We start from the raw sequence: 22,842 nt of genomic DNA on the forward strand, positions 1-22,842 counted from the left end.
ACACACAAAAAAATAAAATGTTCATATCTCTTTATATCTCAGTTATCACGCTAGAGTCCAATGTATCCATTAAGATATATCTATCCCAGCAGACCATAAATTCCTCTAAGGCAGGGGGTTTTGATCCTTCTTTTTGGTAAAAAAATTCTCAGTAAATATTAATACATGGATTTTTCCTCCTTTTGGATAATAAATGTTTCAATTCAAAAAATATCACTGAGTATTTACTATATATATATATATATATTTACTATATGTATGTTGATGAGAACATGTAAGATCTTATTATTATTTTCTAGAATTCATTAGCCTGATAAGGGAGTCAGATTGTAAACAAACAACTATAATAAAATCTGGCTAGTGTTGTGGGGATGCTATATAGAAACAGTTACAGTAAAATATGAACTAGAATATTTTGTTCCTATGTTGAGGGCAACATCTATCATATCATTTAGCGTCTTCTTATTAGGAACCATGTCAGAAATTTTGCATGCAGCCAACAACTGATTCACTTTCAATACTAAATGCTTTGAAATTTGAAACTGATCCTACTACCCTTTTTGCTTCTGCTCCCAGGAAACAAAGCGTCAAAATCCACAGCCAACTTGTACAGGATCTAGACTGAACAAGGTTCTAAGACTAGTTTGTTCCAAAGAATCAGGAAGCTATTGACTTATCAGCAAAAGGCATGGGAGGCCAGAATGAGAAAGGATCTGGTGCATGCAATTTTACATACTAATGTTCCCTTGCACTTTATATTTTTCTATCTTTTCTCTTCTAATTGCCGCATTTCTTTAGTAAATCTCTTTGTTTTATTTGTACCTTCTGGTAAGCTCCTTGAATTCCTCTTTGAAATGAAATGAGCAATAAATAAATAAGATATATAACAGGTTCTGTTGATAAATAGAAGAAAATTTCATCCCTGAGTATACAGTCATCTCCAAGAAACAGAAAATTCATACAGCCACAAGGAAAATGACAGGAAAAAAATATAAACATGGGGGGTTATCACAGATATTGAGTGAGCTAGGGCCATACAGTTAACAGTGAATTTATTTGCTTCTATAAAATTTTCTTTGTTAAGATCTTCCTGGAATTACACTGCTTTCTAAACAATACATTTAAATGTAAGTCCCTGACATCTTTCTTTCCCTTCTACCCCCTGGGGTGATGTGACAGTAACAGGCCCGGCACCACCAGCTTCCACGCCCATCTCCAGGACCTCCTCTCCACCCAGGTCCTTGACATCAGGCTGGCCGCGCCATCCCTTGGGAGGCACTGTCCCCTTCTCCAAACTGAGAACACCCACTCCTCAAAAACAAGAGCTGCTCAATGTGCCGTTCTGACAAGAGTGGCTCTACAACTAGGCAGGTGAGACTTTCTGGTCTCACCAAAGAAATTTCCATTCACACCTTTAGAACCATCTGAGGGGACTTCCTTGGAGGTCCAGCAATTAAGACTCAGGGCTTCCACTGCAAGGGGTGTGGGTTCGATCCCTGATCAGGGAACTAAGGTCCCACATTTTCTTTTTGTGGCCAAAAAAAAAAAAAAAGAATCATCGCAGTGCCCCGGGCCAGAGTGTGACCACACACAGAGGTGTGACAGAAGGACAGCAAGACCAGGAAGGGCATGCAAGAACAAGACACTGTGCCCTGCCTTAAGTTCCCAAGTCCCAGGCCTCTGAGAAGGAACTAGAAAAGGTGAGATATGTGTTATGTATATATATGTATAGCCATACCGTCCTGAACGGGCCTGATCTCATCTGGTTTCTGTGTCTGATCCATCTCAGCTGGACCCCTCAGCTAAGCAGGGTCAGGACTGGTGAGTACCGCATGGGAGTCTGGCTAAAGGATTCTCAATTTGGGCTTCCCTGGTGGCTCAGACGGTAAAGAATCTGCCGACAATGCAGGATACCCAGGTTCAATTCCTGGGTCAGGAAGATTCCCTGGAGAAGGGAATGGTTACCCACTCCAGTATTCTTGACTGGAGAATCCCATGGACAGAGGAGCCTGGTGGGCTACAGTCCACAGGATCACAAAGAGTCAGACATAACTAAGCACAAAGGAGAGAGAGGAGCCAAATACATTTATATATATATATATATATATATATATATATATATATATATATATATATGCTGCTGCTGCTGCTAAGTCACATCAGTCGTGTCCAACTCTGTGCGACCCCACAGATGGCAGCCCACCAGGCTCCCCTGTCCCTGGGATTCTCCAGGGAAGAACACTAGAGTGGGTTGCCATTTCCTTTTCCAATACATCAAAGTGAAAAGTGAAAGTGAAGTCGCTCAGTTGTATCCGACTCTTAGCGACCCCATGGACTGCAGCCCACCAGGCTCCTCCATCCGTAGGATTTTCCAGGCAAGGGTACTGGAGTGGGGTGCCATTGCCTTCTCATATATACATAAAAAACAAAGGGGCAGTCAAGTTTTAGCCGACTTATGAAGATAAGTCATGTTCATTGCCTGAAGGAAATCAGGTAGATTCTAAAAAGCAAAGGCAGGGGCCTAACAAAAATCAGGAAACAGGCCCAAGGAGAATTTTGGATTTATCTCCTTTTATTTATGCTTTACAGCCAACCACAGCCAAGAGATAATGAAGTTCATGTACCTGAGAAACAGGACCAGAAGTGGGCAGAGCCAAATGATTTGTTATTTGGACAACTGAGTAGGATTCCATGGGATTTTCTGGGAAGATTCACAAGCTGAAGGGCTGTCACTCAATGGGAATGAATACTATGGTAGAAAAATTTACATTTAGTAAAACTTCCTAAGTCAAACTTGTCTCAACGGATCCTCTCCTGAGCTGTGTGACTTTCGGGAAGTTTATGAAACTCTTTTTCAGTTTCTTCACCTTAAAAGTTGGGGCAATAGGAGCTCCACATATTTTCAGTGTTCCATGCATTAACTATTATTACCTGTGGACAGAATTCCCTGCTCCAAAGGGAAAATGGGGCATAACTTCCACTGACATTTTCCATTCAGCCTCATGCTAAAATGACCCACCAGTACTCTTCCCCCAGCCTGGGGCCCAGAGCACTCTTCCCCTTCAAATCACTTGGACAGGGTAAACATGAGTATAAAGTAACAGCTTAACCATCTACACTGCCTGCCTCCCTTCCTCGGCTGACAGCCAGGACAGACAGACTGTGCGTCTGTGTGTTCCAAGAGCCAGAGAAACCTCCAGGGCTGGCCTGTCCCAGTAACTGGACTGAACAAGCTCCTAGACCAGTTTGATCCAAAGAGACAAGCAACTGTTTCCTTACCAGCAGAACAACTGGGCCTGGTTGGGCCGACCACCACAGCGAGAAAGTCATCACCAGAGTCTCATAAACCTTAAGGAGACAGGAGGTCTTATGGCACAAGGCCCCAAAGAGCATGAAGTTAACCCTGTGTCTTCTACCAGCAAGGAGGGAGAGGAAGAAAGAAGGGAGCTGTGCAAGGGGAGGGTATGAATGTGCAAGATGAAGCTAACCATGAAAATTTAATTTGTTAAAATAATGACTAGAGAATAACAGATAATGTACAAATTGTCTACACGCATTTATTGAATACATAATAAATGTGTGTATGAATATATAGGGCTATCTACGCATACCCTGATAAAAATTAATTTCAGCTTCTCGAAAGCATCCTTGTTTGTCTCCCTGCTGGCGAGAACCTTGGTGCACAGAGGTAAATTTCACACTTCCGTTCAGCAGTCCCTCCACGCGGACCCTGTAGCTTAAGCTACCCAGGTGAGCAAATGTCACAGATGCTTCTTCGGCAGGCGGTAAATTCCAGCCATCCTGGGGAAATGCCAAGCAGTCTCAGGTCACAGGTTGGGCAAATAGCGATTTGGGGGTCTGGGGGAGGCCCCAGTGGAGGGGAGGAAGAAAGAATAAAAACAAAAGAGAGTGAAAGGAAGAGGCAGAAAGGACAGGAAGCAGAGCCAGCGTTTAGGGAAAGAAGGCAAGCTATGCAAGAACTCAGACACAGAACACTTCTCGGGCTGCCTACGTAAAAGCCTGCACCCTCTGGATGAGAGAAAGCGCTCTGCCGTGCCTATCAGCCTGCACGTGTGACATCTTTGGCTCAGAAGGAGCTCCTCAGACACACACCTGGCCCTAAGGAACACAGTCCTGTCTTGGGCACAGGCCTCTGGGAGCAAGTCTGCTGCCCATGATTCCGGGCCTACACTGAGCTGTAGGTTTCCTGAGGCTAAGGGCCATCACTGGCACATTTGTGTTTCTCTGTGTCTTTCATGCCTCAAACAGAGAAGTTTCATAAATATTTGCTACAGCAACAAAAGGGGTCAAAATAGAATGCAAACTCTGTAATTTCATCATGTCCTACAGGAGGTCTAAAATGAAATGTCTAACTGGTGTTGAAAAATTAAACCCAAGCAGGGCAGGAATTTATTTTTAACTTTTTCACTTTTCAACCTGTGGGAGATAAGAGTTTGGCCCAATAACTCCAGAAATGTCTGTGTTCAAAAATATGTGATCAAGGACTTCCCTGGCAGTCCAGTGGCTAAGACTCTCTGCTCCCAACACAGGGGTTGTAGGTTCTGTCTCTGGTCAGGGAACTAGATCCCACATGCCACACTAAGAGTTCATATACCACAACTGAAGATCCTGCATGCCACAATGAAGAGCTAGTGCAGACAAATAAATAAATATTTTTAAAAATATATGTGGTCAAACTTACTTCAAAGCAATTAAGCGTCCATGACTCTCACTTATGAAGGCCAACATTCAGGAGGTGACATTAGCCAACGTAAGTGAGAAGAAGATATATTCTTGTGGGATATGGGCAAGACAACCAATCTTTGCATACTTAAGTCCAAATGGAAGACACTAAGGAGATTCTCTCCTTCGTGTAAACCTCTAAGAAGTTAAGTGAAAGTTGTAGTTACCAAGATATTCTAGTCTGAAATGCCTAAAAAGGGAAGAGACAGTATGGCAAATGAGTAGGAGGGGGCAGTGTCCAAATCAGGAACAGAAAGAAGCAATTATTTTCATTCTTGATTATCTTCATCATTGGTATTAGTATTGCTACTCTTATATTTTAGCTATAATACCTATAACAGTCAGAAAGAACATGTAAACTCTCAACCTATATAATAACACTTCCATCTTCTCCCCCAGAGTTACAGGGATGAGAAACTTATCCTGTGAAATTAATAATGGGCCTCATTCTTCAGCTGGTGGATCAGAGACTGGGCCAGTAGAAATTTATAGAGAGAATTAACTCAAAGATTTTCAAAGTAATGAAAGAATTCAACCTTTCTGACTTCTCATCTCCCACATCCACTCAATAGAAAGTTTCTGGAGGGTCTATTAGAGGACCTGATGGGTGCCCCAGGAGGCTGTAACAGAGCAATGATAGGAAAGCACAAGAATCCATTTAAGAATAATAATCACACATGAAGAACATCTTTCGTAGTATAACTTTCTACAAAGAAAAATAAAGTAATATGGCTTAGGCCTGAGCATGATGACAGCCCCTTCCTGCCTTGGCTCCAGCAGGCTAGGTGGGGGAGGGGAGGCAACTGTGTGTATGGGCTAGAGGGGGGGGCAAACCACCAAAATTAATTCTTTACTTTCCAAAGACTTGCAAAAAGAAAGCTGCTTGAGGCCCCTTTAGGCCTTCCTCTGAGACAAGACAAGCCAAGCCACCATATCAGAAACTAGGTCTGTAGGAAGGCCCCCAACCTTCTTCAAGTTTTAAAGAAATCAGGCCAAGCTTAACGAAAACAAATATCAATGCTGTTTAAAGTACATCAAGGTTCTTTGGGTTAAAAATCTCCCCAGGGGAAGACGCTCCCTGTAAGAGCTGAGAAAGAGAAGATGGGAAGGTTTCTGCAGGAACTTCTGATTATATTACTTGATTCACTTCAATACCATAAAGCATCAACTAGATTACCGAATAGAGAGGAAACACCCAGGCAACTAAGCAGGAGCTGCAAATGAAGACGTGTGCGTGTGCGCGCTGGCGCCCGCATGCACTCACCCACGCGCTTGCACGCTGCCTTGTGAATTTCACTTCTGTATGCAAACCACCACCGCCAGTGTCTGTGCTGCAGGCCACGGTGCGCAGGGAGAACGCAGCTCAGCCCCACGCCTGGCTCCCTGGGGACAGGGTGACACCCTTGCTCCTCACCAGAGGCTGACTGCTGAGGCAAGGAGGGCCCAAGCCCGGCCCGGGGGGGCATTTAATAAAGGAAGGATGGCTTTCTCCCTGTGATAGGATAGGATTGGGTCCTCTCCTATCACCGTCTCGGGGATTAGAGGGCAGCCCAGAACGGAGGTGGCTGGGAAGAGAGGGAGCCTGGGGTGCCAAAGAGGAGAAAATCCGTGAAGACACAAGCAAGCTCCACTCCGGGAATGCTCGGCTTCCTTGGCCGCTCGAGGGCGGCCGGCGCCGGGCTCCGGGGCTCCAGGCCGGTTCTGCGCGGGGCGGCGGCTCCTGACCAGTGAGCGCAGCCCCGCGGGGCTCATTGGAGGCCTGGGGCCGGCAGGGGACGGCAGCCGGCGGGCGCTCCCCAGCATCCCTATCAGCCCCACGGTGAGATCACCAGTTTTCTAGGAGGCGTCGCGGCGCTCGCAGAGACCCCTCCTCTGAAAGCCTAGCTAAACGGGATGCTGCAGCAAGACCCAGGCGCCCGTCTCCCCAGGCCCAGCTAGAGGCATTGCGATCCTGTCTGAAAGGGCCTCACTTAGCACAAGGCCATGGGGCTCACTGTCCTGCTCCTCCACGGTTTCTTAGCATTTTCTTAAGTTCCCAAAGTTTTATTTTGTAATGCGTCCCTTTAAACTCCTTCTCGGAAACTCCGATTTCTCTTTTCCACCTGATCTAAGCAAACAGGCTCTCTCATCTCTAAGGTTTTTGTTGTTTTCCTTCCCCACTGATAGGCCTCGGGAGGAAGTGGCTTTAATTTATTCCTCACAGGATCTGGTTACTTCTCCTCCAGCCTTTATATTCCGCGCTGCTCGGAGCATCACCACCTACCACCTACCGGCGGCACCCAACCACGCAAGGGGTTAGGGATTACAGTCACCCTGGTAAGGAGACCACACAAAGGAAAGCTGTGCTTCTATCACCCCCGCTTTGCTTTTAAATGTTTCTTAATGTAAGCAGGGTGCACGGCCCTAGCACCTCTGCAGTGAGGAATTAACGTCTATACCCTCCTATCCACAGAGAGCCTTTCAGAATGGATGTAGGCTGGGCTCATCATCAGGGTCTCTGAGAGGCTTTCTTTGTTAGGAACGAAAGATAAATGCAAACTTTCAGTTCTATTAACAGTGGTAATTATAAGGAGGATTCTCTTACAGTGACAAGACCTGGGCTCAAATCACCTAAAACCCTCAGAAAAATGACTGGCAGCCCCACCAGCACAGGCCACCAGGTAAATGTATTCCTTTGACCTACTGGCAGATTCAAACTTGTCTCAAAGCAGGACAAATAGAGAACTTTTCTCACACTGACACTTTCTTAAGGAAAGTCAAACATCTTTCTAAATATCTTCAGTTTAAGTTTCCAGAAGCCCCACTGACAGGTAGGTGGGAAACAGACATCATTTTAGCATTTCAGCTGAGGCATACTGAACAAGCAACTGTCCACAATTCTAAGGTGAAAATCAAACCTAAATTTCCTGACTTCCTGGGCCACACCATATGAACTTGGCAAAGGTATACTGCACTTCCAAGTTTGCAACTATAAATCTTTGTATTTTCCAAAAGCAATTTTCAGTCTAGAATCCAATAGCTACAAACAGATAGGATGCAAAAGAAACATAATTTGCATTTAGTCATGGAGTCAACAAGGTGGATTAAACTGGGACTGGCCTCCAGCTGGCTTTGTAAAATGTGATACTGAATGCTTCAATTAGGGAAAAAAAAAAATCACTACTTTTTTTTTCCTCCCAGCTTGCCTTTCCAACTCAATTTGATTGATGGAAGTTGCTTTAACACCACCATAACCAGTTTTACATGACTGTCTAGAAAAGATATAAGGAGTCAGAGGATAAATTAGAAGTGCCATAACAATGAAAGAAGAATTTCCTTTCATAAATGCTATGTATCGAGGCCCTGGCGGGGACCATGTTAGACCTCATGATCTGTGAAAGGTGGGCTCAGATTAGTGGCTCACTGGAGTGGCCCATTCCATGGACGTTAGAAACATGAGACCATAAGGATAAATGGCATTCTCTAAATAACATAGTAATTTGGAGGCAGGCAGCCTTAGGTCTTAGAACTCTTGACTCAGGGTCCAGCAAACTTTTTTTGTTTCCACATGGAATTCTCTGTACTTGCTCCACTGTATTCTAGCTGTACCAAAAAAAAAAAAAAAAGTGGTTGTTTCCACCACCTATTTTATTTTAGGGAACATTTCAAATTCTGTTAAGGATAAGGAATCAAACCATAAAACAAGGAGTCAAGGAAAGAAAGCAGTAAAAAACAGAAGGAGTTAAAGGGGAACTACCTCATCCTGGCTCCCAGTAGTGGGATATTCCCTGCCAGAAAGAGATGCCTTAGATACGTTTTGTTTGTTTTTTTTTCTCGCAACATGGCTATCCATCAATAACCAATTTCAATTGGTGCAGAACCACCAGATCAAGTGTGAGTAGGGAACAACCAGGAGTCTTCCTTAGAGTGTGAAAATTATGCCAAGAAAATTAGCAAACAAAGATTTATGCCAGAACAACCATTCTACAGCCATGCTGTCCAGTATGGAAGACACTGGTCCTATGCGGCTCTTGGGCACTTGGAGTATGGCTAGTCCAAATGGAAGACGTGCTACAAATGTAAAATATGCAATAGATGGGAACGCCTTAATACAAGAAGTGGAAATATTTCATTAATAATTTTATATTGACCACGTGTTGAAATAGTTGAGATATATTTGGATTTAAATAAAATGTATTATTACAATTAATTTCACCTGTTTCCTTTCACTTTTTTTTCCCCCAGTGGACTACTACAAAATTTAAAACATTAAATTTGGAATGAAATATGGGTTCACTGCATAGCACTATTCAATGGGATTCTTCTCTCGCTAGAACTCTAGGATTGAAGGAAGGCAGTACCAGTGTTGGGATACCTTCTGCTGAATTTTGGGGGTTCCCCCCTCTCATACAGAAAGCCTTTTAAAGCATTTAAAAGCACCATCAGAAAGTATCGCAGGGAGTCTCAAAAACTTCTGGCCAGGGCTGGTAGAAAACCCAACCGGAATAGACAGTGTCAAACTAACCAGACCAGAGGTCGACAGTCATGTGGTTTTGAAAAGATAACAGCAGTTGCGATGTATTTAGCACACTCATGCAACTGTGCTTTATATCATCGTCCTGTTAGTCCCTCAAGCAAGCCTACATTGCATGGTCTTCACTGTACAGATAAGGACACTGAAGCTCCACTAAGTCAACCTTCCAATGTTACACACAAGTGAGGATCTGAATCCAGACTGGTTTCACTCAAACACCAGGCTCTCTCTGCCATACTAGACTGCTCCTCAGGACACCAGCTGGTCTTCTTGGCAAAGGTCTTCTTCTCCAGGAACCTGACACCTGAAATTTCAGCCATAGAGATTCATTCCTTTGACTTCACTTCTTTTTCTCTCTAACATGCAGATAGTTCTGAGAGAGGTTTCATATAAATCTTGCTCATGTTCACTTCAAGTCAAACAACTATCAAAATACTTCTTCTTAGAGTAGGTATTGATCCAAGAAGACTAAAAAATACAGTAAACCTTAACTCATAGAGGAAAAGAAAGATCAGTGACTGAAGAAAAAGACTGAAAAAATGGAATGCTGAGAGTGCTGAAGACCAAATTAATATAAATTTGGTTTATTTATATTAAATTTCATATTAAATTATATTAAATTTTCATGTAAATGAAATAAATTTCATTTACAATAAAACTTAAGAATACATCTACTACAGTTACTCTGGAAAAGTTTGGCAATTCCTCAAAATGCTAAGCATGGAGTTGATCTAACATTCCACTCCTAGGTGGAATGTTTTATTTCCAGAGAAATAAAAACATGGCCACATAAAACTTTGTTCAAATGTTCAGAACAACAACAACATATGAAAACAACCTAAATGTCCATCAATGGATAAATGGATAAATAAAATGTGGTATATCCATACAATGGAATATTATTTGACTATAAAAAGGAATGAAGTATCAGTACATGCTACAGCACAGTGAACCTTAAAAACACCATGCTAAGAGAAAAAAGCTAGTAATAAACCATATATTATATGATTTCACTTACGTGAAATGTCCACAACAGCTAAATCCATACAGACAGAGATTAGTGATTAGTAGGGGCTAGGCAAGGGGAGAAATACGAACTAACTGGTAATGAGTACAGGGGTTTTTTTGTAGGGAGTGATAAAATATTCTAAATTTAGGTTGCACAATTTTGTGAATAGACCAAAACCACTCAACTGTAGAATTTAAATGGGCGAATTTCATGGTATATGAAATATATCCCAAGAAAGCTATATAAAAAAATAAACCTACTAGTATCAAGATTGTTGTTATGACAAAGGTAACATTTTTCCCTCAAGTAGGAACATATGAGGAAGACAGGTCAGGTTGCCCTAAAGTCACTTTATGTTACTCTTCCTCCTCTGAAACTTTGTGAATTGAATGGATGGGCCTATGTGTTTTCAGAGGGAAAATATTTTTAACTATGATTACACAATATCTCCAGCTGCTGATGCTAAGAAAATGTCATCACTAAAAATGCCATTGTAACTTTTCAGGTGGTTGTTGTCCAGTTTGTAAATAATTGAAAACATTTATTTTTGCTCTTATCCATTCCTTTTTCCCCCTCTTCTCCCAACCTTGCCCAGCCTTTTGGCCAGATACAACTCATTCTCACTTTAAGAGAATGGCAAGAGAAACATAAGAAAACAAACCTTAAATTCAGCACTATTTTTCTTTTTTCAGCACAGAATTACAGAGTCTTAGAATTGGCTTGGTCTTTAGGGACCATCTGGTACAAGCCTCTCTTTTTCATGTAAGAAAACAGGGCCAGAAATAATAAAAGCTAACAGTTATGGACTGTTTACTCTATGCCAGGCACTGTAATTTACATGTATTACTTCATTTAATCCTCACAATAACTCTCCAAAATAGGTACCATTTTTATCTTTATTTTCTAAGTGAAAAAAAAAAAAATGAGGCACAGAGAAGTTCAGTAAATTTAACTAGGTTACACAACTGAAAAAGTTGGAGATCTGGGATACAAACCCAGGCTGTCAAGCTTCAGAGACCAAATCCTTAACCACTACTATTATAGTTTCTCCTAAAAGTATTTAAGCTATCTACTTGTCATCTTACAACTACTTAGTGGTATGTCCAGAACTAGTACAGGTGTGAGGGACCCACCCCAGTTTCTACTTAATGACAGAGTATCAATGAGAGAGATAGTTGACCTAAACTTTACCATGACCTAACCCAAAATAGATGAATTTTTCCACCCACTGCAATCTTGATTTCCACCAATAATTGAGAGCCTGAAAGACAGCTGTCAGAAGTAAGAAGACCTTCTGGGAAGTCACCACTGACCTTATTCTGCCATGAAGGAAGATGGGCTTTATAATCCTATGTCAGTTTATACTCACACTTCTTTTTTCTTTTTTTTTAATTCTGGAAATCACTCTGCCAAATTCTGAGAAGTGTTACCACTAAGATGAAGATAAGACAAAAGATTCAACCAGATAATTCTCCTGATGGGACATAATGACTACCTCGCCACTCAATTATATATTCAAAGGAAGAGTTAACACATTGGCAAACTACGAAATGGAATAGAATACAAGTCTTTAGATAATTTACTATAGAAAATACAGTATCTCTTATCTGTATCACCCAGGGAGTTCAAAGTACTTTACAAACAGCTCATTAATGCTCTGATTATTTTATTCATCAATTACTACATTCCTTAAACCTTACCACACCATATCAGGTAGGGTGCAGGAGTGGAGCTAGAATTATTATATTCCTCTAACCCAGGCTAAAGTGTCCATGCAAGTGGACAGGGTGCTTCCAGGAGCATAGCAAAATGAGCAAGAGCTGTCTTTGGGAGCTGCACCTAGGACACTGCCTCAATCATGTGGTATTTTGGGTGACTTTTTAAATAAAAAGTAAAGGTAAAAAGTATGTTTAGAATCACTACACCAAGTTCCAACCATAACAGCATTCATCTAACACAAGCTGGAAACCAAAGTGCAGGCTCAGTTTCCCTAAGGCATGCCTGTAAAACTGTCTCAAGAAAAGTCAGGGTTATGCTTTAAATGAAAAAATTAAAATGCTTTCCTATTTAAATATGTTTAATATCTGAGTTTGTGTTTGTTTGCTTGTTTGGGGGTAAATGTTTTAATTTTGCCAACAATAACCAAAAGCATATGAATGTCAGCAGAGCAGAGAAGCAAAGGCATGTGGAAGAGGCTGGACCCCAGCAGTGAGCCAGACCCTGCCACTCTCCACCCAGGGTGCAGCCTGCCGCCCGCCTGGGCACCCAGCACCCTCACTGCTCCCAGCTCCCAACAGCCCACAAGGCCTGGATCACAGGTCTCCCCTGTGCCTTTCCCCGACTCATAAACCTTCTTCGAGCTTCCTCAGTTTCCCTTAAATTCTCCTCATTCCCAGTCCTCATAGACATCCAATTGCTAGAAAACATGACACCAAATTTCCAAAGACCTCACTGGGGCAGGTCTGACTCCGGCTGCTCGCTGCCCTCTTCTCCCCACTTCTCAGGTGCCAGAATGGGTGCAAATCGGCTTCTAAAAGTGGAGGACAATGACCGGACAGAAGGGATGCTTCTCATCAGAAACGGATACTGCGTCTTCCACGGAGTCGTATTACTATAGGTCTACTGCTGGTATCCAGATCAGAATAAATATACAGGGTCTAATCACCCTGCCTTCTGCTCACACACTGCGCCTGAAAGGGTGGCATCAAGTAACTCCCCTTCATTTGCTCCCTTGCTCTCTCTCTGCCCCTTCCACACACACACACAAAATTTGAATTCTGTCATCAGCAAGAAAAAGTTTTTTCGCTTTTGCCTTCTAGAGATGAGCATTTACGAAAAGTCACTCCTGTCACGTCAGTCCCCAAAAGAATCTGATCAGAGGCATCTCTAAATTGTTTGAAGTTATTTCACTCCTGTTCTCTGCTCAAGGCCTAATCCTTTCAGAATTATTTTCCTAAAACATAAACTTCCTTCCACGGTGTTCCCTCCACCTACATATACAAGCACACACACATACACATGTATGCACATGCGTGCACACACACACAAATTATTCTCTAAAGCTATGAAAAGATGAGAAGCAGAAATCTCATAATGTAATTGCTATACTAAAAAGAAGTGGCAGGTGAGAATTAATAAGAGGGTGGGAAAAAACTGAAACACAGTAGTAGAGATAAGAAAAAAAAAAAAACTAGAGCCTGTGATGGGAGTGTTAATTGAACAGAGAGAATAAAGGAAGGAGAGAGAGAACAAAAGGGCATTAAGTAAACAAAACATAATTTTTTAATATCCTTCAGTGATTTGATTTAACTTCAGAGCAGACGATGCTCAGAGGAAAATTTGCTGAAAACTGCCATATATAGCTATTTTGTTCTAAAATTAAAAACTATTCACAACAATTACAGCTATTCATTACTATCTATAAATAGTCTCCTTAGTAAATGGCAACCAATATTTTGTGTTTTTTCCTCATTTTTAAACCGGCATGATTTTTGACACGGAAATTTTTTTAAAATCAAGAAATGTTTAAAAATATGGTTAAGGTCCTTTTAAGAAATTCAGTATGTTTTAATTTTTTTTTTCTCCTTCTCTCCATCCCATCAACCTCACTACCACCACCTCTACACATATGCAAAACACAGTCTATTGCTAATATGTCAGAAGACAAGGAATGGTTCTTAAGAAATGAAAGAAAATGAGGTATTAAAAGGTCCAAAACTCTCTATGAAATCTCTATGCTCCCAGAAGGAAAAAGCAGATAAAAGCCGCCTCTGAAACATACTTGCTAGAGGTCTTGACAGAGTTTTCCTACTGTCTGAGATTTGCTGCCTGAGAATTGTTCAGGCATTCCTTGTTCTTGGCATTTTTATTTAAAAAAGCAAAAAGGTATCAAAATAAAAACTTACCGACATTTCTCAACAAGAAGACTCTTGGGTTCTTTTTTTTTCCCTGAATATCCCCACAGTAATTTCTGAGTAAATACCTATCAATCAACTGTAATCTAGACGGTGCTGCCTACTTTAGGTGTTATGCGTGTCTGTTTCTTTAAAGTTCCAAAAGGTTGGTAAGACAATCTTAGCTAGTTTCCCTCCAAATTTCTGAGTTTTCCAATGAAAGTCTTTGACAAAAATCAAAAAAGCAAAAGCCGCCAAGGAATGCAATCCCCAGGCTCCTGTCAGGGTCCTGACTTCCTTGTAAAGACCTAGGTAAGCCCACGTAGTGCTCCCGTGAGAATCCAAACAAGCAGAGCCCACCCTAAATCAAATCACCTCTGCAATACTTGGGAAGGAAGCTCAAAAATACTCATTCAGTGTAAAGACTAGAAAGTAACAATAGGGAAACTCCCCAACAATGAAAGAATGTACATGAACTGATCATCCAAACAATCTTGTCACTAGCTCTGTATCAAGAAGCGGCGGGAAAAAGAGCTCCAACAACTTCACAGACACGATGTGTTGCGGGCACATCAACCATATGGAAGATTTGCCAGCTCTCGGAATGAGGGTGAGGTCGATCTTGAGTAAGTAAGCGTGCTTTACAATCAAAGAGTTCTTTTCAACACACCGCAACTGTCTCCTACCTACAACACGGAACACTCAACATTCCAGGAGAGGTTTCTTCCTTCTCCTTAATCCTTCTGATACACAAGTTGAGGAACAGGAGAAAGGTCTTTCTTTTTTCCTCTTTTTATTTTACTATTTTTTTTGTACTCTCACCCATGGGTGTCCTCTTAATGCAAAACTTCTGTGTGTATGTGTGGGTGTTTCCCTCTTAACACACGGTCAGTTACCCTTATTATTTTCAATTCACAGTATTCACTAAACTATTTTTAAAAATATATTATTTGAAAGACAGCATACAAAACCTTAAGTTAGATTTCTAAAAAGCTCCAAACATTAGTGTAACTCAATAACAGAAAAATTTTAAAACAAAATATATAATCCAACAATAAATTATACCTTTAGAGCATGATTTTGACCGACAAAACTGCTTCTCATCACCATAGTTTAGGCAATACTCATGTGAGGAGCAAACTCTTGAATCCACACTAGAACCATATCTATATTCACATCCATCCACTTTGATCTATTGCCTTAGCAGTAGATTTTAATTAGAAGACTAGAATTAAACACTTTGACCACAATATACATTTAAATGCCCTGATAGACTTCCTTTCAATGAAAATCTGATAGTGTCTTAAAGAGTCTCTTTAGACTGAATTATCAAATATGCCTTTATAACTTGATTCTGTATTTTATGAAGCAAGATCAGCAGGAATGCATACCCAATCAGCAACAGATTTCAACAAATCAAATATTCCAGGTAAATAAGAATCAGAGAAAAAAGAAACTGAGAAGGAAGAAAAAAACAAAAGATAAAGAAATATATACGCACTTAGGTTTCTTGCTCCAGGCTAATAGAGGAAAAAAAAACTAAAAAGTGTGACAACCTGAAAAAGCCCTTTTGATATTTGAATGCACAACCCATACATTTCTTAAAAGGTGTATCACAGCTAAAATAATGCAATTCCCAGCTTTGTAATAAGGTTAGGCTTTGGCAAGGAAACCTGGAAGACTTACAAGATCTGAACATCACTGCTCAGGTGCTTTGTTTGGGATGTCACGCACAACACAAATAACATTCAACAAAGGAGCTGCTTACTAATTTTCCATACATTTCAAGGCCCGAGTAATTACACATTCGATCAATGGTCACATCTTGAAACTATTCATTTTTTAAAACAGAAACACAGAGAGCCCTCAAAAAGAAAGCCACCCTGTGTGCCCTCAGAGCCCCTCCTTCCTTTTTTTATGTGTAACTATCAATGTATATCAACCGGGCATGCAATCATATTTATTGTCACTTTCATTCATGTCATGCCCTTGCTTATATGGTTTAGATATGAATTATTGACTGTTACACTCCTTGTTGTAAAAAATAAATAAATAAATAGGATGTCAGGTACTCTGCGCTGCTCCGCAGCGAGCGACCAAGTCAGAGGCCAGCAGAAGCTCCCGCTTTATGGAACGACCCCTCGTCCCCATCTTTATGCCCTGGCTTCAGATTGCCTTCTCAACTCTTTCTTTTTACAAGGGAGAGACTCACCCACTTTGGAAAATTAAGGATTAAAATAAACAAACAAGAGGATGTTGCTAAGTGTCCTTTCCAGAGCATCTGTTGTTTAAGAACACCTCTGATTGATGACTGCTATTTTTTAATTGTTGCTTTAAAATGTAAATGCCCTCCTGGGACGTGTTATAAGTGTGTTAGTTCATGATATGAGGTCTAGAAAGTAGAAAAACGACAGAATGAGTGAGCTCGTCGCATTCTCTTCTCCTAAACCCAGCGATTCTCCCAGCTATAAAATCACAGGGCGCTCAGATACCGATAACCTGATGTCGTGTGACGCGTTCCACAAAGGTATCTGACAACACTCTGTCAAGAACTCTAGTTTGCTGCTTCATGTAATTACAAGGAAAAAAGAAGAGGAAACTTTAAACACTTTAGCAACCCCATGCCCAACTCCAAAAACACTGTCTTAAAGATGGGCCAAAATATATTCCTTTAAGAAGTGGACTTTTACTTTCGTATTTTTCCCCCACAGGCACATCATTCTGTAAATTCCCCTTCAGAACCTCTGTTTTAGCTTCAATTTCAAAGAGGCCAGGAATAGAGTTAAGGCCAACAAACCGCTAATGTCTGGTAATAACTGTCAAAGAAACTTGCTGCTTTCTGTTCCAGGAAGCAAGGCTACTAGGACTTCCTATTGGAATATGCGATCAATCTTGAAAGTACTTCTATTCTGAAATTTTAATATTTAAATAATGGGTTCCTGATTGCCAGTTAAGTGGTCAATTGGCCAAAGAAAATGCTTAAATGTTGGAATCTCATTCCTACCTGTTTTCTCTTTGATTTCACACAAGACATTAAACAAGGCAGGCTTCATTCTGTGGCAGTTTAAAGCATGTTTTCTGCAAGAAAGAAACAACAACAGAATAGCTTAGGTGGACTCCTGGGATCAAGCTGCTGATAATGCACAGGGGGAAAAAATTGAGCATTTAGCCAAAATTATAGACCAAGCATAACTCTGTGGCATGCTTCAATTGCTTTATGACTTAATATAAAGAGTCCCGCCATAGAAAAAGAAATAATGTTAATTAGCAGGGAGAGAGCAGGGATTTAACTACAGAACAGAACTAACCTCAATTATGCTCATTTAGGAAGAGTTTGGGGTTTTCTGTTTTGTTTTGTTTTGTTTTTTATGAGTAGTTTAATCCAAGTGGAAGTCTTAAACCAATAATCCTATCCAGGGCAATGAAAACACGGCAGAGTCAAATGCATGGGTTAACAGTTTTGTATAATCTACGCAACCACCATAGCCTAGGAGCTCTCTGCTTTTCAGTTCGTGTGTGTGTGTGTGTGTGTGTGTGTGTGTGTGTGTGTTTTCAAATTTAATTCATCCATGTGTTTGAATTCATTCCGCAGATGCCCCTGTATTCTCATAAACACAAGATGCTTGAAAGGTCTTCTGAACAGAACTGTCAATTTATAAAATTTCAGTCCCCAAGTTAAAGAGTATGGAAATGCATTGCCAGGGGGCAAACATACCCATATGGGGAATAGATTCATTTCTCTGTGTTCACATTATGTCGCTTGTGCACACACTGCTTATTTGCAGGTGTTGAAATTCAATTATTTACAATTAGGACCTTGCACCCATTGGGGAAAAAAATAAATACAATTCTGCCTTTTAGATTAGTGATTTACCTGGTTCTTATATGTGTCTGTATTCAGCAAGCACTTAAGGACCAAAACAATACCTTTCCCTTGATTTTACTCTGGAAGCACTTAGCAGAAGGATATTGTTTTGGAAACAAAATACTGATCATATCAGCTATTAGTTAAGGGAATTGTGTTGACTAACTAAAATGAATGTATAAAGATAAATGGAAACCTCTGGCACTGAAGACACATGCAATTCTTTTTAAATTCCTTTCAAAGTTAAAAAAATAGATACACATCCTGAGGAACGGAAACCAGAAGCATGCTCTATCTACTGTACAGTAGAAGAGTCAAAATCTCAAAATTCAAGAGTATCAAAATAAACATAAACATTGCGTCTAAAATACGAAGGGTTCACTATATAAATAATAAAAGTACATTATGAAGATGTGACTAAGGAAAGGAAAACCCAGTTAAAGTATTTGCTGAGTTACATTAACTAAAAAGAAAAGCTTAGTGGCGATTTAGTTCTGGTGTGGGGTGAGAAAAATGGTGAAGAAGACTTTAAGGTATCAAAGACTTCTTTCTGGGCCTTTTAAAGGAGTTTTCATTAATTGTATTCTTATATAAAAGCCCAAATGCAAAACAAATAACAACAACAAAAAATTCTATGCAGCTTTGCAGAAATATTGTTATTGCCAAGCACGTCCATGGGGTTGGATTATATAGAGAACAGAAAATCTCCCTATCCCAAAATTGTGTCTGATTCTCTCAACATTTAGGTCATTAAAAGGGTGAACCCGCCAAGCCACGGCTGTCCTCAGTCGTACAAAAAGGAGCGGGACTAAACATCAGGAAAGTGGTGGTTCTCAGGGCTACGGGCCCCTTCGGCTGCACAAACTTGTTATTAGAGGCGTTTATTGGTATGTCTGAGTTTATTTTTCTAGAACAATGTAATGAAGAGATCTGCTCCAGTTCAAAAAGAGATTGCCAGTGGGAAATCTTCCATTGACCCTACCTATTAGTTTTTCTCCAGGTAATAAAATTCAAAAAGGGCACCAAATAATTTTTGAAAACCTTCCTCTATTAAAAAAAAAAAATAGCATAGTTCCAGTCTTTGAACCTTTCCAAGTTTTCAAGCATCCATAAACCTCAGGACTTTTGAGTTTACATGTTGCATGTGCTTATAGCTAAAATAAGAGTGTAATTCATATCATCCTTGAAATTGCTTCTTCTCATTTTCTCAATTCAAATTCCCATTTCCCTTACACAGAAATAGATATAATAATGTATTCTCCATAGAATTAAGTCTTGTGAGGTAGAGAAACTGTGTACACATGACTTAAAAAACCAACTACTTCTGAGATTTAATAAAGCTGGGTAACTGGAAAGACATGTGGCCATTAGAGTGTCTTAAATTCTTCTTTTCAAGAACGGCCTTGGGCAACCAGTTGGTGGGTTGCCATTTAGTTTATGTTTTGTTTTTTTTTTTAAGAGAATTTACTGTAAAATCCTAGAGTGGAGAACTATATACTTGGCAGTGGATTAACTAAGAAGCTACAGAGCTTCTTTATAATGCTTCCTTAATGAAGATCTTCGTGTCCTATAGGATGGAAATATATAAAATACACATTTGCCTTCATTTCTATTTTAGTGACATCTAAGTGGTCCTGAAAGAAGCATGGGGAAAGAGCATGCTTGATTTTCTCCCCCCACCCCTTTTTAAAGAACCATACATTCTGTGCCACAGAAGGTTAGTAACCGACTCAAAATAAGAGACAATAAAGTTACACTACATATCCGAGTCTCTAAAACCGAACAAACATGTTTAAAAGCAACAGTATCTCTTCTTTCTTTACATCAGCCTTTTTGGAACAATTAAATGAATGCAAAATATTTTCTGGATGGCTGACAACTACTGACAAAGAATTACTCTGCTTTTATTTTTTTTTTTTAATATGGAAAGGGGGAAAGATAAAAATTAATTTTAGAGGAGTATGTTCACATAGAAAATCCAAAGCCTCTGATTTACGTAAGGAGTCAACTATATTTGCAAATAAAGTGTTCATGGGACATTTTATTTTGTAATGTTACGGAGTCCCTCAACAAGAAGACATGCAATGCTGTTCAAAAACTTGACAATTCTGCTCTCTCTGATACTTTTTTAAAGCAGTAAAAAGTGCCGAGGGCCGCTTTTGGATCAGTTGGCAGTATTTTCGGCTTGCCTGAGTGTTTGTGTGGATATATATGAAGATCTCTATATTCACACACACACAATATATGAAAATATACATACAGACAGCCACATCACCGCATGGGAGATTGCACTTTCGATAACAACGCTCCTTCAAATTTTACTCCTCCGCCATATAGTTGCTCGTCAAAATGGGCCAAGGAATAACATTTAAAAAGAAAGCGCTGTGGTGATTCGGTTCCCATTGTTTCCCCCGGCGAGAGGGAGAAAAACAAAAAACCCCAAGAAAGGAAAAGAAAAGCCTCCATCTCACCTGGCCTGCGCCTCATCCAAACTCTGGTCTGTGATGGTCATAATTTGCTGTAAAATGTCTCCAATGTCCTGCTTCCTCCCGCCCTCCCCCTCGGTCCCTCCGGCCCCATCCTGCAAGTGCTGGGACAGGCCGGGGTGTCCGGCCATCCCGACCCCAGCATGGGAATGCATCAGCCTGGGCTGCTCGTCCATCTCCAAAGGCAACGGCAGCCCCCGGCTCTTCCTCTTCTGCTCCTCGGCTCGGCTCCTGGGAAGCACCAAGGCTTTTTATCCTTCAAGCTGTCTTCAAATCCTTTTCAGGATAAACAGAGAAGGGGGAAAAAAGAAGACCAAAAGAAAAAAAAAAAAAAAATCCCTTTGCCTCTTTAGAGGATGGTGGGAGGATGGGGAGTGGGGAGGGGGAGGGGGCGTGAAGGGGTTGAGGGGTGAGGGTGGGGATAAGGACTGGTGGGGAAGGGTGTTGACTCCAAAAAAGCAGGAAAAATAAACCACCTTCCCACTTGACGAAAAGAAATCAGAGCTGGCTTTTGGTTTTTCAGTCCGTCTCCTTTGCAAGGCAGAAATGGGCTCCCGACGCTTAAATCTGTGGCTTAATCCTTTTGCAAATATGCATTGGCCGGGAGAAAGGAGAGGAAGGCAGGGGGATTGCAATGCAAACTTTCCCCCCCCACCCCCCGCTACCCCCCACCCCCACTCCGGGCCAGAGTGATCTCAAAGGGGGTGGGCTGTTGCAAAAGCCAGATCTCCCCCAGCCACGGCGGCAAGGCAGAGCACAGGCTCTCTCCTCCTCCGTGTCTCTGCAAACTCCAGCAGCCCCGTCAGCCTCCTGCTTTTGTTTAGCTCAGGCTCAGGACTCCAGAAACATATACAGAAAAACCACAGCCTGAGAGGAGGAGGAGGAGAAGGAGGAGGAGGACGAGGAGGAGAGAGGAGGGGGCAGAGGAAAGGGGGGAGGAGGGAGGCGGGGAAGCCGGGAGGCGGGGGAGGGAAGGAGAGAGGAGGGCACTCGTGGCCCCGCCCCCTCCCCTGATTGGTCATTGGAGAAAAGACAGGCCCCTCCTCCCTCTACTTTCCTCCCTGCACCTCCTCCTCGGCCTCCTTCGGCTCCTCCTCGCCCGGCGCCCTGTCAATCAGAGTTCAGAGGTGGGCTGGGAAGGAGGCCGAGCTAACACCAAGTCTCCAGTCCTTAAAGGTGCAATGATACCGTAGCGCCGGCTCGGTTAGTACGTTCCCACTTTTCCTTCCTGCCTCACTTGGATTCCGTCCTTGAGAAAAATGTGGCTCTACTTAAATACAAACGTACAAAATTAACACGAAAGAATATAGACAGTGTCGGTCTCCCCTGCAACCGGGGTTTTTCTTTTCCTCTAACATTGCCGTTTAAAAGTTGATCCTTTTAATTCGTTAGACCTCAGGGAAACTGCTGTGAGCCAAAGTTTGTCAGCACGAAGTTGTTATGAAACATAATCGAGCTGTTAATATAATTAATAAAGATCTCTAATAAATGGCATATGTAAAAATAGATTAAAAAGAACAATCACAGTAGAGCTAAAAGGAATACTGAACAGTAACATTTTGGTTGCATGGAAACTAAATTATGAACTGTTAAATAATGCTGAAAAAAAGATTAATAAATAAGTTGACCAAATGAAACTAATTCAACATCTCTCTTTCTTTTCTCCCTGGGGGAAATTAGTTATTTGGCTTAAGTACTTAATAAAGAAATGCATTATCACAGTCTGGTTCTAGTTTTTAATATAGTTTAATAAGCATTATTAACTGGAATAAGGAGCAAACTGACATTTATTGAATGCCTACTATGCACCAAGTAATTTACATGAGTTATTTTACTTAATCCCCAAGACATTTCTGAGAGTTATGGATTATTAGTTCCACTTTACAGGGAGGGAACTTCAAAATGTTAAATAACTTCTCTGAGTCCCATAGTTCTTAAGTGTCAAGGAAGGAGTGTCTCCATCTAACAGAAATGTGTAAATAGTGTAAAAATTAGTTATGTGCCCATCTTGTTTGAAAAGGGACTCAAGATGCTTAATACACATATTGAAACACACTGACCCAAATTAAAAATAAGTAAGAAAGAATGAAAAAATAAATAAATAAAATCAGAGGAAAATTCTAGTAAGAAACTCACAGCTAAAGCTCAATTCTGTCACTCTAGGTAGACCATCAGTTTGCCTCCCGTCTTAACATCTGACACGTAAGAGAGGAACTCTGACTGAGTCACAGTGGCCACAAGATAAAATAGCATATGAATTATTTTGGAAAAGGCAAGTATAGTGTTTTGGAATATAAAATATTATACTGTGTAGATAGTCCTCTTCCTGGATG

At 41.0% G+C, this 22,842-nt stretch overlaps 1 protein-coding gene across 4 annotated transcripts in view; it reads right to left on the reverse strand.

The window, feature by feature from the left end:
* The window catches only part of PBX1 (PBX homeobox 1), a 328,873-nt gene extending 307,461 nt beyond the window's left edge, over window positions 1-21,412 (reverse strand). Inside the window, exons 1-2 of one of the 4 annotated variants that reach the window (XM_043877021.1) lie at window positions 20,495-21,412; window positions 17,163-17,236 (exon numbers count right to left, since the gene is read on the reverse strand). In XM_043877021.1, the coding sequence (XP_043732956.1) occupies window positions 17,163-17,236; window positions 20,495-20,685 (265 nt within the window). In that variant the 5' untranslated portion in view covers window positions 20,686-21,412. The remainder of the gene's footprint in view (window positions 1-17,162; window positions 17,237-20,494) is intronic. The other 3 variants (XM_043877024.1, XM_043877020.1, XM_043877022.1) reach the window with 3 other exon arrangements.
* Window positions 21,413-22,842: the final 1,430 nt, after the last annotated feature.

The sequence above is a fragment of the Cervus elaphus genome, chromosome 20 (assembly GCF_910594005.1).
Source record: "Cervus elaphus chromosome 20, mCerEla1.1, whole genome shotgun sequence".
NCBI lineage: Eukaryota > Metazoa > Chordata > Mammalia > Artiodactyla > Cervidae > Cervus > Cervus elaphus.